General features: G+C 35.9%; 3 protein-coding genes across 4 annotated transcripts in view; 1 reads left to right on the top strand and 2 right to left on the bottom strand.

Moving 5' to 3' along the window:
- Positions 1 to 4,242, bottom strand: part of LOC134839272 (delta(24)-sterol reductase-like) — a gene marked incomplete at its 3' end in the record, with an annotated part of 28,790 nt that extends 24,548 nt beyond the window's left edge. Inside the window, 1 exon segment of the mRNA XM_063854769.1 lies at positions 3,768 to 4,242. Coding sequence (XP_063710839.1) covers positions 3,768 to 3,910 — 143 coding nt within the window.
- The window catches only part of LOC134839181 (branched-chain alpha-ketoacid dehydrogenase kinase-like), a 557,313-nt gene that overhangs the window by 328,912 nt on the left and 211,661 nt on the right, over positions 1 to 16,740 (top strand). The window lies entirely within an intron of this gene.
- Positions 4,705 to 6,496, bottom strand: LOC134839437 (protein arginine N-methyltransferase 6-like). Its single transcript, XM_063854986.1, has 2 exons — positions 6,189 to 6,496; positions 4,705 to 5,663 (listed from the first exon to the last, which is right to left on the bottom strand). The coding sequence occupies exons 1-2, from the start codon at positions 6,486 to 6,488 to the stop codon at positions 4,791 to 4,793; spliced, it is 1,173 nt and encodes a 390-aa protein (XP_063711056.1). The 5' UTR covers positions 6,489 to 6,496; the 3' UTR covers positions 4,705 to 4,790.

The raw sequence follows: 16,740 nt of genomic DNA on the forward strand, positions 1-16,740 counted from the left end.
TGATAAACGCGGCGTTGATGCCCAAGGATAAAATGAAGCCTAGGGGTCAGCAAGTGAATAAAATTAAGCCAAAACTGACGGTAGGGGGCGAACAGTCATGTTTCGACACAACGAAATCAGTTTCATCCAATGAGAATGAAAGAAAAGACGAATATGCAAATATTCACCGTGAGCACGAACGCTCAATAGAGGGCGTGTGTACGTGCAACCGGCGGTTAACCAATCAGCGTCGAGATATTTGCATACCGGCGGAAATATGCAAATGACGAAGAATAAGATTCAGACGTTGTTCTCATTGCTTAAAATACAGTCGCAAGCATAAAAATTTGATTAAATACAATCGCAATCCTTTCAGTTCGACTAATTACAACAGCAAGCTTCCTACGTTGAAAATTTACAGTTGCAAACCATCCATCTTACAAGATTACAGTGAAGAGCCATTTACTTTAAAGAATTACAGTAGCAAACCCCTAATTCGGAATAATTTGAGTAACTTAAAATATAAAAAAAATGAGTAATTCGCCTGAAAAAAATGATCCTCCAACTTCGGCCATCGTCAACACATCAACTAATTCTGGAAATGTGAATCTAAACGTTGTACTGAACCGCCTAAATCAACCTCCTAGCGTTAATTCGGATTCCGATATTGAAATGATACCACCCGAAAAACTTGATAATAAACAGACTAATTCTAAAAAACTAAATACAATCATATCCTTTCCACACCAGTTCCCGGGTTTATCTTACCCACTTGTACAAAACGACAAATGGATCTACTCTATAGTGCCATCAGATAGTAAAATAGTGAAGAAAATTGAACACCCGGAAGTTTTGAATTTAAAATTGATAGAAGCAAACATTGAAAAAGACCCAATTATGAAAACCATCAGAGATAACATCAGAGACAAAAACCCACGAGTAAAGGAGATAATAACAAGACTAGGACAATACTACGCCCAGCATTGCATGGATTTTGCAGTACGTGAGAATTGCCTGTGGATGGACGGCCGGTTAGAAATACCGAAGGATCTATCATCAGCAATTCTAAACCGTCTACATTACAACCATCATGGGCGGGACAAAATGTTCGCAGCCGCAAAAGACGTGTGGATTCCCCTTATGCATCGGAACATCGCGGCTACAGCAAAATACTCCAAAAATTGCTTAGAAGCAGGTAAAAACCTTAAGCCGGACATTCCAAAAAGTGACATGGGGGAAACTTATGTGCCTAAGGAACCAAATGATTTGGTCCAATTAGATTTCTGGGGCCCATTAAATTATGTAAGGGGTCGGAAAAAGTATGTACTGGTAGCAGTAGATACCTTCTCGCATTGGCCGTCGGCGTATGTTTGTTCAAGCAACAAATCCAAAAATGTATTGAGGTTCCTAAGGAAGTACATAAATACTCATGGACACTCAAGGAAATTGCACATGGATCAGGCTACGGGGTTTTTCTCAAATGAAATTCAAAATTTCTGTAACTACGAAGGTATCGAACTAATTAAATCTCCGGTTAGGGATCATCGCGCGACAGGAATGGTTGAACGAACTATTGGGTCGATAAAAAACTACGTGTTAACTTATCTTCAGGAAAATAAAAACTACAAGTTTGGAGCAAGGATATCCCGTGCGCTCAGCGCGTTACGTTTCGTGCCACATTCTAAAACTAAATTAACGCCTTTTGAAGCATACCATGGACGAGAAGCAAATACGGCTCTGCGAAATTTAACGAAAAAGCCGTCATTGAAAAACTTAAATTGGAACAATGTTGTTAACCAAAAGTTATCTTGTTTAGACAAGGCGGGAAACCTCCCGGAAGTAGAACTCACCCTAGATTGGGAGAAGAGAAGTGATTTGGTGTACGCCCCACAAAATAGGAAAGCTCCCATCATTTTGGATGACGATGTGGTAGCGGATCCCAGGGCTCCGGAAGTAGTTGACACCAAGGAAATAAGTCCACCGAAAACTCCAACATGGCTCAAAAAGCACAAGACCAGTTCAACGACCGTATACCAGAGGACCGGAAAAACGGATCCAAAGGACCCAAGAAGGTATAAACGTTTGCCATTAAAAATTGAAAAATTGACTAAGCATACGGTGCAAATGGAAAAAGGGTCGTTACTAAGGCGGAGTGGTGTTTCTTTTAGATCGGCGGCTGAAGAAAGCCTAATTGAGAGTAAAAGCGATGAGTGCACCCCAGGACCGAGTAGAAATGTACATAGTACCCCGGCCCCAAGCGAATCCAACAAGTATAAGCGCAAAGCCGAGAAGGATCGAATCGCAATGGAGAACGCAAGAAGATCGACGAAACAACGGATAGTGGAGTACAGTGCGGACGAGAGCGAGGACGACGAAGATAGCGAGTGGGAAATCGAGCGAAATGAACCAATTAAAAGTGCGGCGAACGAAGGAAATGATGTACCGTCGGTAAGGGAGAAATCACCAAGATCCGTCGGTGGAAAACGAAATAAAAACCAGTGTGAAACAGCGACGAGGAAATCAACACGACAGAGACGCGGAGTTGACAAAATGGGGGGTTTATGATCCACCGAATAGAACACAAATGAGAAAACTTGTTGAAAAATAAACCTTAAAAGAGGTTTGGCGGGTGAGAAAACTCAACGTAAACTAAAACTTAACTAGTACATTTATACAATACCAAAAAGTAACAGTGAGTTGATAAATTTTATATCTACGCTCTAAACTTTATTTGTGGTTGCCCGAATGAGATAGGGACCAGTTTTGAGTTTATGTAAGTGCTATCAATTGTTCTAGATAGAAACCAGTTTGAGTTTATGTAAGTGCTATCAATTCTTCTTTCTGTCTGGGGACCTGCTGTCGTGACCTTGCGATCTCTAATGTCCGATGGGATCTGAAATAAAAGAGTGCAGTAAGATTTCGATTTGATGCCTAACAGTTTGTCTACAATACAACTTATCAACAACCTTTTCGATTTTCTAAACTTACTATTTTAACAACAGTTTGACCGAAAAGTGTTCCATTATCTCGACTTACGAAGCAATTGAACTTGTAGTTAGCAGCAAAATTTTGTCAGCTAAACCAAAATTGCATTTCTTTGTCAACTCATAGGCCTTCCGCCCTGGTTTTTGAAGCATATTCAGTGCATAATATTTTTAAAATCTGTTTTATTTCAGTTACTAATCGGAATTTTCACGAAGCCATGTTAAGAGTAATGCTTTCTAAAACCTAGCTTTTTTATCAGATGTACTGTTTTGTTTTGTGATTTTCCATATTTTGACTAACTTTCAGATACTTAATTTTTGTTGCTTTTGTTTACGGCTCATTTTTTGTCTTAAATTTCGTTGAAAACGTTCCTCTGATGTTTCCGAGAAAATAATGAATAAAAAAGATGCTGAAATGTATAAATGATGGGCTTAAAACAGTTACTTCCGGTTGCATTTTATGCACTCTTTATATTTTTCAGACAGAATTGCTGGTCAGGTTTTTTGAGCAAGTCTCTGGTGTTCGCAACAGTTTAAGTAAATGAAAATAAGCTATCGTTGTTACAAGTAAAAGTGGCCAAAAAAACGGTCGCAATAATTCAGTTTTCGATATTTTGAACTTTTTTTATATTAGCGTGGTCGCAACAACATAATTCTGTGAAAAAAAACAGCAACTGGCTATCCTTGTGTTCCAAAAGAATTCTTGACGCTGCAGTTTTCAATCTCTGGTTATAAACTAATTAAATGCTGTCAGATTCACAGCCCCAAATGCTGGAGTTTTAGCTAATTTGATTAATTACTAACTTGAAGACGACATAGTTCCTGGCGTAGAAGTAAATATCATATAGCATCGAAATGGGCAACAGGAACATGACGAAGATCCACCTGTAATGCAGCATTACATGCTCCAGCAAAGCATCAGAACCCCCGTGGAAAGGATTCGACATTCTATAGTCAACCAGTGGGCTTATTTCAATAACTAGTTATAACCAAGTGTACATAGTCAATCAACTGAGTGAAGTTTTGATAACTAAATGATATAAGTGATAACATGCAATTGAAATCGATCCGAAGTAACAATCGACGACTGATTGCAATTCTAAACCTAAAACTGGTTCGATTTCAAATAAAAACTGATCATCCAAAAGGTCAAAAGTCGAGGTCACAATACTACTTGAATAAAGTTATTGCAATCCCATTAAAGAGATAAAGCGGATGGTGCTTATGAGTTACATCGTCAAATTTAGATTCAGCTGGACAATAAACCAGTTATACTGAGAGTTTTCTGACAGATAGTAAAAAATATATATTTTTGTCACATGAAAGATACGCTTCACAAATTAAGCGTTATCTACATTTATGGTATTGTTTGTAAGTAAATCAATATTGGTTGAAATCAGCCATTAAAAATCGAAAGCAATTTTTTAATGAAATTAATTTATATTTTTTATATCCCTTAATCAACGGGCAAAAAAGTTTCTCATTTAAATTTTGTAAAGTGTTATTTAAGCATTTAGCGTCCTCTATTCTTCCATGCAAAGTTAAAAGTGTAGGGCGTAAGCTCATTTTTGATATCGATGCCAAGGTAAGAATTTGCATCGCAAGAACTGCTATAGAATTGCTGCGCTCGCACGACTTTCTTTTAGAAAATTAAAGATTCATACCAAAAAAAAGTGTTTTCATCTGTAAAATTTTCTGCTCGCATAAAATGTTTTGGTATAATAGTTTTTCAATTCTAGCAATTTCATCTAGCTATGCATGTAGAAACGGGAAAACCGGAAGATAAATTCAAATAGAATCAAATTTGCAACAAGATATTTGAACAACTCAGTCCATTTCAGTATCAGAGTCATTTGCGTTATTTGCAATCACTTGGGCAATTTCATTCGGATCTACGTCATACTTTTCACTCAATGCACCAATCAGAGCTGCTATTACGTCATTATCATCGCCCAATTCATCCTCCGACCTTTCTGCATTAGCTTCATCTAATTTTGATGAGCCATTTAATTTTCCGTCTCCGGCGTTTGTCAGGGAGCCAACTGGATCGAAACTTTTTTCCAAGAGGGATTTCTGTTCCACGCTAATTTCATACCACCTTGGATTTTCTTTGCTCTTTTCAAGTTTAATTTCAATCACCACCTTATCCCCTTTTTCAACTTCTGTAAATTTAGGCAAGAAAACTGAAGTTTGTTTCCAGTGCGTTTCAGGTAAATAGGGACTTGTATCCAAAACTGAACAGAAATCTGCGGACTGAAAAGACACAGAAAACCAAAAAGTCAAGCCTCGTAAAGTTCCAGCTAAACTAACATCAAATTTGGTCGTCTGAGAAATATCATTTAACTGGTCAAGCGTCAAGCTGTCTAAGTTCCAATTGACAATGCTAGTCGCAAAGGCAAGGACTGATTTCGGTGATACTGATTCACACACTGGACTTTTAAGACGTTCCTGCCAAAGTAGATTTTTCAAGCACTTCATGGAAAAGCCATCGATTGAGTCGTAAACAGAAAAATTTGTTTCGTAGAATGACTTCAAGTCCACTGGTGACGCAAAGAGGGTGGCACGATTGGGGAAAATGAGTCCATCTGGTTTGAGAAGGTGATCACGTGCGTAGATGATGGAAGAGAGCATTCCCTCGTGAACAAGGTAGAAGCCCATCCACTCCGAGATTATCACGTCCACTTTTTCAGGCAGAGTCACCTGCAGTTCAGAGCTGTTCATTTCAGACAAATCAACACACAAAAAACGGATTTCAAAAAGTCATTTATCAAAAACGGATTTATCAAAAAAAACTAAACTATCATCCTTTTTGAGTTTTCCCCATTCTGACACTAAACAGTTCAAATCGGAGATGGATTCAAAAAAAACTGCCATTTGTTTGGCAAGCCGGTGAAATGTTACAAGTTGGAGTATAGTGCATGTATTAAATCTGAGAACTATAATGCATAAGATAGCCATTTCATTTTAAATCAATTACACATGCTGCTAAGATAGTTTTTGTGAATCCATTACTCAGCCAGATAAAATTTTACACTTCTTTTATCGAAAAAAAATTGGCTTTTAAAATAAATTATAATACTTTTCGAAGTATAACAAAAGAAGATCGAGCTATTTTACTTGAACCTGCCACCTATTGTAATATATCATCGGCAAGCTTTGCGTAGATAATTATCTATTTTGTTTTATTGACAAGGATTATCACATGAACTTCACTCAATGTAGTACCTTCTCGATGGCTCCTTGAATAACCTTTACATTTTTTATCTTATTTTCCTGAATCACTTTTCTGGCCAGAATAGCAACCTCGCTTGCTTCCACTGCGTAAACCAGTTTGGCTCCACTAGATGCTGCATACATGGACAAAACACCAGTGCCACAGCCTAGATCCAGAACAACTTTGTCTTTGATGAATTTCGAGCTGCATGAATTGCAGAACTCGCGGTAGAACTTGAGACGACGCGTGTCTTTCAGCATCACGTCGTGACTAGAAAGGTTTTCGTAGCTTTTGAAATAATCACCATCCATCGCTTATTCAACCTGAAAAGTTTTTAACCTTTCAAAACGCTATTAAAACCTTATCAATGGTAATTTCTAATGAGTATTGTCTAGAGAAATGTCAGAAAAACAGGTTTCAGAAGATTTGAACTAGAACAAAAACTAAATTTCACCCAATAAATAATTACAATTTATAGAACATTTATTGCTGGAATTAGGAACACAAGATATGATTACCAAAGTTATGTACGAAAGGTGAAACTTATTGTGCGAAGACACAAAATATGAGGACTATGTACAAAAACTATTCGTACAAGACCTATATGGGGCCATGTACAAAACCTATTCGTACGAAACCTATATGAGGACCATGTACAAAACCTATTCGTACGAAACCTATATGAGGACCATGTACAAAACCTATTCGTACGAAACCTATATGAAGACCATGTACAAAACGTATTCGTACGAAACCTATATGAGGACCATGTACAAAACCTATTCGTACGAAACCTATATGAGGACCATGTACAAAACCTATTCGTACGAAACCTATATGAGGACCATGTACAAAACCTAATCGTACGAAACCTATATGAGGACCATGTACAAAACCTATTCGTACGAAACCTATATGAGGACCATGTACAAAACCTATTCGTACGAAACTTATATCAGGACATGTACAAAACCTATTCGTACGAAACCTATATGAGGACCATGTACAAAACCTATTCGTACGAAACCTATATGGGGACAAACAAACAGACAAACAGAAATCTGACCAAGATTTTTTGATGCGCGGACAATTTTCAGCTTGCAAAAAAAACAAGTCCTGTCCGGATTCGAACCATTGACCTTTGTCTTCATAGGCATGTGCGTTACCTCTTCGCCATATGCGCAAACTAACATCAGACTTTTGATTTCATATAAACCAGAGCTAAAAGGATTGAAGTGATTCTGCTAAACTAGTTGTTAACCAGAAAAAAGTCTATATTCCGGTTTGATAACGCTTGCTAATCGCACGCGTAAACATTAAAAATTGTCACAAAACATTTTTCCTTTTCCTTTAGCCTAATTGTTGAGATTAAGTTTCGATATGACTAAATCGCTACAGTCCCCTCCGACCCCTGGAAACTTATCGACCAAGAACTTGAAAAAAACGACATATCAAAAAGTTGTTAACAGGAAGGCGCGCTTCATAGTTCTAAGCAAGAACAAGCCCGGTTTCCAATTCATAGAATTACTGAACCAGCAGCCGTTGTCATAAGTAGAAGAAACACCAAAATCTAACGACCCAATGAAAGCAGTAATGATTCTCCCACATCTGCTCCCCGAAACTAAATCAAAAACAAACGGATCAAATTCCAAAACTTGAGCCGCCGCATAATTTTATGAAAGCAAGGCCTACTAGACGAACTTTTAACTGAAGCGAAAGCTCTCCAAATTAGACATCCAAAACAGAAGAAGTGCGAAGTAAACGAGGAAGTGAAACAATTCGATAAACTAATGAGTACAGGCAAAATATCTGCAGAAATTGGTTGCCTCTCAGACAAGACAACAAAAGGAGTACTTCCCCTTAACGAAATCCTTCAAGGAAAAACAGTATTATCCTGAAAGCTAAAACATCGAACAAAAACTATATAACTGAAGTAAATGAAAACACAATGCCATACCACTCCTCTATATTCGAACAAATAAACGCCAAGACGATCGAAAACCAACCCTAGAAACGCACAGAAGCCACGGTCCCTCAGGTGTAGATGTGTGCGAGTGGAGAAGGATATTAGCTCACTTCAATCAGACATCTGCTGAGCTTTGCAAAAAATTGCAAAGCTATCCTATACAATAGCAAGTAAAGTTCTCCCCATGAAAACCTAACGGCGTACAACTCGTGTCGTCTGATACATCTGGACAAAAATCCAGGGGTAAGGCCCATTGGTATAGGAGAGGTTCTGAGACGAATAGCTGGCGAAACCATCACCCAATATATAAAATCAGACCTTAAAAATCTCGGAAAAAAATTCCAACTCTGCTTAGGCCAGAAGTGTGGAATCGAATATGGTATCCACAGCTTGAGCAACAAGTTTGAGAAACCGGAAACGGGCGCCATACTACTTATTGATGCAGAAAATGTCTTCAACTCGCTCAATAGAGGACTTGCTCTAAAAATGTAGAAATCCTGTGTCCAGCACTACATCATGCGCTGGCAAACTCATATAAACATCCCTCAAATTTATATGTCATTAACACGGTTTTGACATCTACTGAAGGCACAACGCAAGCTGATCACCTCGCAATGGCTATTTACGGAATTGGGATAATCCCACTGATCGAGCTCCTGCAAAAACCAAATGTCACCCAAAAATGGTACGCAGTTGACGGAAGCGCTGCAGGTGATCTTAAGAGTCACCGCGCAATACTGGACAACCTGTGTGTCCACGCAAAGGCTTCCGGATACAATGTGAAGCCATCCAAGTAACAAAGCATAGTAAAAGAAAACCGTCGGGAAAGGGCCATAGAGATAATCGAAGGCACAAATATTACAACGGTAGACAGTTGTAGAGTCCTTGGATCGGTTATAGCAACACCATCAGCATGCTACAAATACATGAAAAGCGAAATTAAAAATACAACTAACCTAACTGAAAAGCTTTCCAAAATAGCTAAAACATCAGCACAGAATGCCTACTCCTGCTACACAAATGGAGTTCAAAACAAATTAAGTTTTCTAACCAGAACAACTCCGGAAGCATATAAGAAAATGGATGGAATTGAGAAAAACCTAAGACAGTAAAAACCATATAACCGATGAATATCGCAGCCTTTTTGCCTTACCACTAAGAATGGGAGGATTAGACCTCCTCATTAACACGGACTTCTCCAGAAATAATGAGTGGTCATGAGCCATTTGTGATCCGTTAGAGAACAGTGATCCAGAAATAGCGGAAACGGAACAAACTCTGATAAATAGAAACCTCAAAACTGAGAGACAGAACATCACACTCTCAAAAAGGATAACATTATTGAAAATTGCTCATCAGAAAAAAGCTCACAATAAAACTAGTATCATAGAAAGGAGCATGCTACCCTTAAAAAAGTACAATTTTTTCCTCAACAAATTAGAGTTTAAAGATGATTTACATCTGAGATATGGATGGGAACCATCAAACATTCCACATACATGCCCATGTGGACAACCGTTCACACTGACTCACTCTCTACACTGTCCCAAAGGTGGATACACTCATCTAAGACAATGAAATTCGCGATACCTTTGCAACACTCCAAGACGAAGTATGCCATGATGTTGAAATAGAGCCGAAATTTTAATTGTTGGAAGGCTTCAATCGTGACATCAAGGCAAATGGACTCTGGGGAGACCGATTTAGCCGAACCTTTTTCGATGTAAAAATTTTCAACCCCCATGCTAAATCCTGTCCTACAACTATATCCGACGCCTACAAATATCATGTGAGTGTCAAAACATTAAAATACCAACAAAGAATTCTGGATGTGGAACACAGCAGGTTTGTTCCACTAATGTTTGCGTGTACCGGAGGAGCAGCACCAGGCTCTACAAAAACCCTCCAGAAACTAGCAGAAAAACTAAGCGAAAAACGGAACGAATCATACTCGGACACAAAAAACTTTTTAAGAACAAAAATAAGTTTTGCACTTCTGAGGAGCTATAATCGAGGAGGGTAAATTTTAATTAGCATGTAAATTTTAATGTATTTATATAGCGTTGGTACGGCCCTATCCAACCTGTGCACGTACCGCCGCATGACGGAAGACCCCATTTTGATTGACCCCCTTTTTTCAGATTGATTCCTGCAAAACTAGTATAAAGATAACAGGATTGATTTAAGCGAAGCCAACAACTTTCGAATAAAAATAATTTTGGATGTTGAACGTACACAATAAGTACAGCACTATACAAACAAGAATTATCTACTTTGAGTTTCGACTGTAACACAGCTCGTGTCAGGCCGTCAAAATGGACAGTTGTTTATTTCCTCAAATTTCAGGAAAATAAGATGTTGAAATTTTTTTTGGATCGAAAGAGAAGCGAAAGGCCGCCGGAAGAAAATTTTACATGTTGAAAACTAAACGCAAATATCGGACACTGAGAATTTCTTCTGAAACTGGTTTTTATAAATTCTCAATTGGAGACTGAGAAGTTCTTATGAAACTGGTATTATAACTCTTGATCAATGCAAGAGAAAAAGTTCTATTTTCTTCCAGAAATCAGCCTTAGACTTTCAATGTAGATTTTCCACCTACATTGATAGCCTAGGGTTGATATTAAGCAAAAAGTTAAAAAAAGTTTAATTGAGTTCAACTGCTAAAATACGTGCTTTCAACTTAGACTGTTTTTAACCAGAAAAAAAGTTGTACCAGATGATTACACACTAGCAATCGCGAAAATACCGAAAACAATTTAAAAACTTATACTCTTGCTTATTTTGTAGCCTCCAGTATAGCTAAATTTTATTAGACCACTATATATAGTTGCTAATTTAGCTCAAAGATATAATACTCAGCTTTTTCAGCTTTAAGGATTGGTCATTTTAAAAATAAGAATTTCAAAATTCATGAAAAAGTTCTCCTCTTGATGTATCCTGTATCTGTTTTTTTAATCTATCCTGAAAGTGGAAAAACAGTAAAATTGGCACTAGCTATCAGTGTATAAGTGTTTGGGTGCGCAAGTTCTTAAACTGATTTAATAACACCTGATGACAAAAACGAACACAGAGGTGAAGTGGAGATTCGCACCACTTGCAATACAACGCATGCGCAACATCGCAAGCTAGTAAAAAAAATGGAACCGAAATCAAGAACTCTGGACAATTATCTTTTTGTTGTCAAAATAATAATAATCATAATCATAATGATAATCATAATCAAAATAATAATAATAATAATTAATAATATGATTATTATTTTTATTATGATTGTTATTATGATTATAATAGAAAATATCCACGGGAAGCGATTCCCTTTCAAATTTTAGATCAAATCAAAAACTTGGTTTTCTAATGTTTATACAGTTTGTGCAATTGCATTCAATCCTCCAAGAGCATGCGTTTCCTTCATTGAATTCTTCTTTGAAAAACCTACAATATAAACTTTTAGGGATGTTTTTGATGTTTTCGCTGTCGATGATGTCATCCTTCAAATAGTCGTTAAAACAATTTTTGGAAATCATAATTTTGGTTCTTTCAAATTTTTTCAAGCTCAAGCGTCTTGTTTGTCCTTTTTCTTTATTTCAAATAATCTTTTCCCACTGCAGGTCTGTTTGGCCATTGATAATTTAATGCAGTAGAAATGAAATGTGTATTTCATAAAGTGACAGCGGCAGAACCATAAGTTGAATTATTCGGCCTTTGTAATCATGATATGCCCCTGTAATCCATACTGTTGCTTTCCTTTGCACTTTTTCGATGATTTTAAGATCGTATTTTGATGGTTCCCTTACAGCTGAGCCATAGATAACAATCGGGGCAACATATGTTTTGTATGCTTATAGTTTTATATGCTTTGTTGTTAATTTCGAGATACTCCTTTAACAACATATAACGCCTTTAAAGCTATGACTGATCTTGTTTTTGAATTTACACTCAAGTTCGAATGATTAATGACTTTAAGTCCGAGGCATTTCAGTTCGTTTACTTCCACGATTATTGTATTACTGACTTCCACATTGTACTATCTTTGCTGCCAAGTTTTTTAGTTTTTGAAATAATTACTTCCATCAAGTTTTTGGTGCACCAACTCCATATTCTTTTTGCGTCCATGTTGATCGTTACAGGGTTATTCAATAGAATTTTGTATTCATCAGCATAGCCAAAGCGGTCATTTACATTGAGTATGAACATCAAAGGTCCGAGAATGGACCCCTGAGATACACCACTGTATGCGGGCAAATCATCATAAACTGCTCGTTCGACGGTTTGTTTTCTATAACACAGGTAATTTTCGAATAGTGAGCAAAACCAAAACTCCTCATCTTTCAATAACCATCCTAGAAATAAAGACTTTGATCCCAGAAAAGCAAATAAAAACTTCAAGCATTAAGTCAGCTTATAGTACCATCTACCAGCAGCAGCTTAGCTGAAAACACTTAAGACTTCCACTGATCGGACAAGGTAAAAAGAAAAACAAGACCTAAAGAACCTTCTCACTAAAAAACATTTGGCAACTGTCTTTTAAAACTTGAAAACCACAACCGTCGTGAATAATATTTTTGAAACTTTAATTATTTTTTGCTTTTCAAACGACAACACAAAATAATTTGAATGAACCAGTAAAACGAGTTGAAATCATTGTAGCAAAAAAAAAGAGAAATAAAGTATAAACATAAAAATAAAAAAATCCTTCAAACATACTAAAAAAACAAAGAGCCAACCATGACTCAAACGCCAGAACTTAAGGGGCAAAGCAACTGTAAAAAGACTGCTCGTATATCATGGCAAAGCCCTGAATGTTCCAACTGTACCCTACTTCATATCGAATAATTTTTGGGGAAAAAAATATTGAAAATCTATAAACTTTGACAAATTTTTTTTGAGTCGTATTAAATTAATACCATTTATCTAGCCTTAATTAAATTTGGAACAATTTTGTTTTGCGGCATAAATTGCCACGCATAAATAGTTCGCGTTACGCTTTCAGCATTACGAATAAACTCTTCAAATCGCGCATAATTTAATCCAGAACATTGCCAATTTGGCAATTTTCAAACCCCCAGAACTACAAAAATAATCGGAGGTAAAATATCTTTCAGATTAAAATATCTTTCAAAAAGTCGCTATTTTCATGGGATTTAATAAAATTTTGTCGAAAACTTTTAACTGCGATCAGAGAAAATTAACTGAATACAAAAAACCACACAGCATAAATATTCCGTTTTCTTCGAAATTAGGAACAATAATAAAGCTAGTTTATCTTCCGAGTTGATATTTAGAGTCCGAGTTGATAAACTGTCTAGAAAACAGGATGACTGTAAATCATACATTGCTTGATTCGGAAAAAAACTGATGCTTTGGAAATTAACTTGACACAAAACAAAAAGACAGAAAAAAAGAAGTAACGACAATTCAATTTATCCAGAAAAAATTATTTCATACATACTAAAAAAACAAAGAGCCAACCATGACTCAAACGCCAAAACTTAAGGGGCAAAAGCAACTGTAACAAGACTGCTCGTATATCATGGCAAAGCCCTGAATGTTCCGACTGTACCCTACTTTATATCGAATAGTTTTTGGGAAAAGAAAATATTGAAAACCTATAACCTTTGACAAAATCAAAGTGTAAAATTTTTTTGGGTCGTACCAAATTAATACCAGTTATCTAGCCTTAATTAAATTTGGAACAATTTTGTTTTGCCGCATAATTTGCCACGCATAAATAATTCGCGTTACATTCTCAGCATTACGAATAAACTCTTCAAATCGCGCATAATTTAATCCAGAACATGGCCAATTTGGCAATTTTCAAACCCCCCGAACTACAAAAAAAATCGGAGGTAAAATGTCTTTCAGATTAAAAATTTTTTCAAAAAGTCGATATCTTCATGGGATATAATAAAATTTTGTCGAAAACTATTAACTGCGATCAGAGAAAATTGACGAATACAAAAAACCACACAGCATAAATATTCCGTTTTCTTCGAAAGTAGGAAGAATAATAAAGCTTCTTTATCTTCCGAGTTGATATTTAGAGTCCGAGTTGATAAATTGTCTAGAAAACAGGATGACTATAAATCATACATTGCTTGATTCGGAAAAAAACTGATGCTTTGGAAATTAACTTGACACAAAACAAAAAGACAGAAAAAAAAGAAGTAACGACAATGCAATTTATCCAGAAAAAATTATTTCATACATACTGAAAAAACAAAGTATATAGTTGCTAATTTAGCTCAAAGATATAATACTCAGCTTTTTCAGCTTTAAGGACTGGTCATTTTAAAAATAAGAATTTCAAAATTCATGAAAAAGTTCTCCTCTTGATGTATCCTGTATCTGTTTTTTTAATCTATCCTGAAAGTGGAAAAACAGTAAAATTGGCACTAGCTATCAGTGTATAAGTGTTTGGGTGCGCAAGTTCTTAAACTGATTTAATAACACCTGATGACAAAAACGAACACAGAGGTGAAGTGGAGATTCGCACCACTTGCAATACAACGCATGCGCAACATTGCAAGCTAGTAAAAAAAATGGAACCGAAATCAAGAACTCTGGACAATTATCTTTTTGTTGTCAAAATAATAATAATCATAATCATAATGATAATCATAATCAAAATAATAATAATAATAATTAATAATATGATTATTATTTTTATTATGATTGTTATTATGATTATAATAGAAAATATCCACGGGAAGCGATTCCCTTTCAAATTTTAGATCAAATCAAAAACTTGGTTTTCTAATGTTTATACAGTTTGTGCAATTGCATTCAATCCTCCAAGAGCATGCGTTTCCTTCATTGAATTCTTCTTTGAAAAACCTACAATATAAACTTTTAGGGATGTTTTTGATGTTTTCGCTGTCGATGATGTCATCCTTCAAATAGTCGTTAAAACAATTTTTGGAAATCATAATTTTGGTTCTTTCAAATTTTTTCAAGCTCAAGCGTCTTGTTTGTCCTTTTTCTTTATTTCAAATAATCTTTTCCCACTGCAGGTCTGTTTGGCCATTGATAATTTAATGCAGTAGAAATGAAATGTGTATTTCATAAAGTGACAGCGGCAGAACCATAAGTTGAATTATTCGGCCTTTGTAATCATGATATGCCCCTGTAATCCATACTGTTGCTTTCCTTTGCACTTTTTCGATGATTTTAAGATCGTATTTTGATGGTTCCCTTACAGCTGAGCCATAGATAACAATCGGGGCAACATATGTTTTGTATGCTTTTAGTTTTATATGCTTTGTTGTTAATTTCGAGATACTCCTTTAACAACATATAACGCCTTTAAAGCTATGACTGATCTTGTTTTTGAATTTACACTCAAGTTCGAATGATTAATGACTTTAAGTCCGAGGCATTTCAGTTCGTTTACTTCCACGATTATTGTATTACTGACTTCCACATTGTACTATCTTTGCTGCCAAGTTTTTTAGTTTTTGAAATAATTACTTCCATCAAGTTTTTGGTGCACCAACTCCATATTCTTTTTGCGTCCATGTTGATCGTTACAGGGTTATTCAATAGAATTTTGTATTCATCAGCATAGCCAAAGCGGTCATTTACATTGAGTATGAACATCAAAGGTCCGAGAATGGACCCCTGAGATACACCACTGTATGCGGGCAAATCATCATAAACTGCTCGTTCGACGGTTTGTTTTCTATAACACAGGTAATTTTCGAATAGTGAGCAAAACCAAAACTCCTCATCTTTCAATAACCATCCTAGAAATAAAGACTTTGATCCCAGAAAAGCAAATAAAAACTTCAAGCATTAAGTCAGCTTATAGTACCATCTACCAGCAGCAGCTTAGCTGAAAACACTTAAGACTTCCACTGATCGGACAAGGTAAAAAGAAAAACAAGACCTAAAGAACCTTCTCACTAAAAAACATTTGGCAACTGTCTTTTAAAACTTGAAAACCACAACCGTCGTGAATAATATTTTTGAAACTTTAATTATTTTTTGCTTTTCAAACGACAACACAAAATAATTTGAATGAACCAGTAAAACGAGTTGAAATCATTGTAGCAAAAAAAAAGAGAAATAAAGTATAAACATAAAAATAAAAAAATCCTTCAAACATACTAAAAAAACAAAGAGCCAACCATGACTCAAACGCCAGAACTTAAGGGGCAAAGCAACTGTAAAAAGACTGCTCGTATATCATGGCAAAGCCCTGAATGTTCCAACTGTACCCTACTTCATATCGAATAATTTTTGGGGAAAAAATATTGAAAATCTATAAACTTTGACAAATTTTTTTTGAGTCGTATTAAATTAATACCATTTATCTAGCCTTAATTAAATTTGGAACAATTTTGTTTTGCGGCATAAATTGCCACGCATAAATAGTTCGCGTTACGCTTTCAGCATTACGAATAAACTCTTCAAATCGCGCATAATTTAATCCAGAACATTGCCAATTTGGCAATTTTCAAACCCCCAGAACTACAAAAATAATCGGAGGTAAAATATCTTTCAGATTAAAATATCTTCAAAAAGTCGCTATTTTCATGGGATTTAATAAAATTTTGTCGAAAACTTTTAACTGCGATCAGAGAAAATTAACTGAA

Source organism: Symsagittifera roscoffensis, chromosome 2 (assembly GCF_963678635.1).
Source record: "Symsagittifera roscoffensis chromosome 2, txSymRosc1.1, whole genome shotgun sequence".
Lineage (NCBI taxonomy): Eukaryota > Metazoa > Xenacoelomorpha > Acoela > Convolutidae > Symsagittifera > Symsagittifera roscoffensis.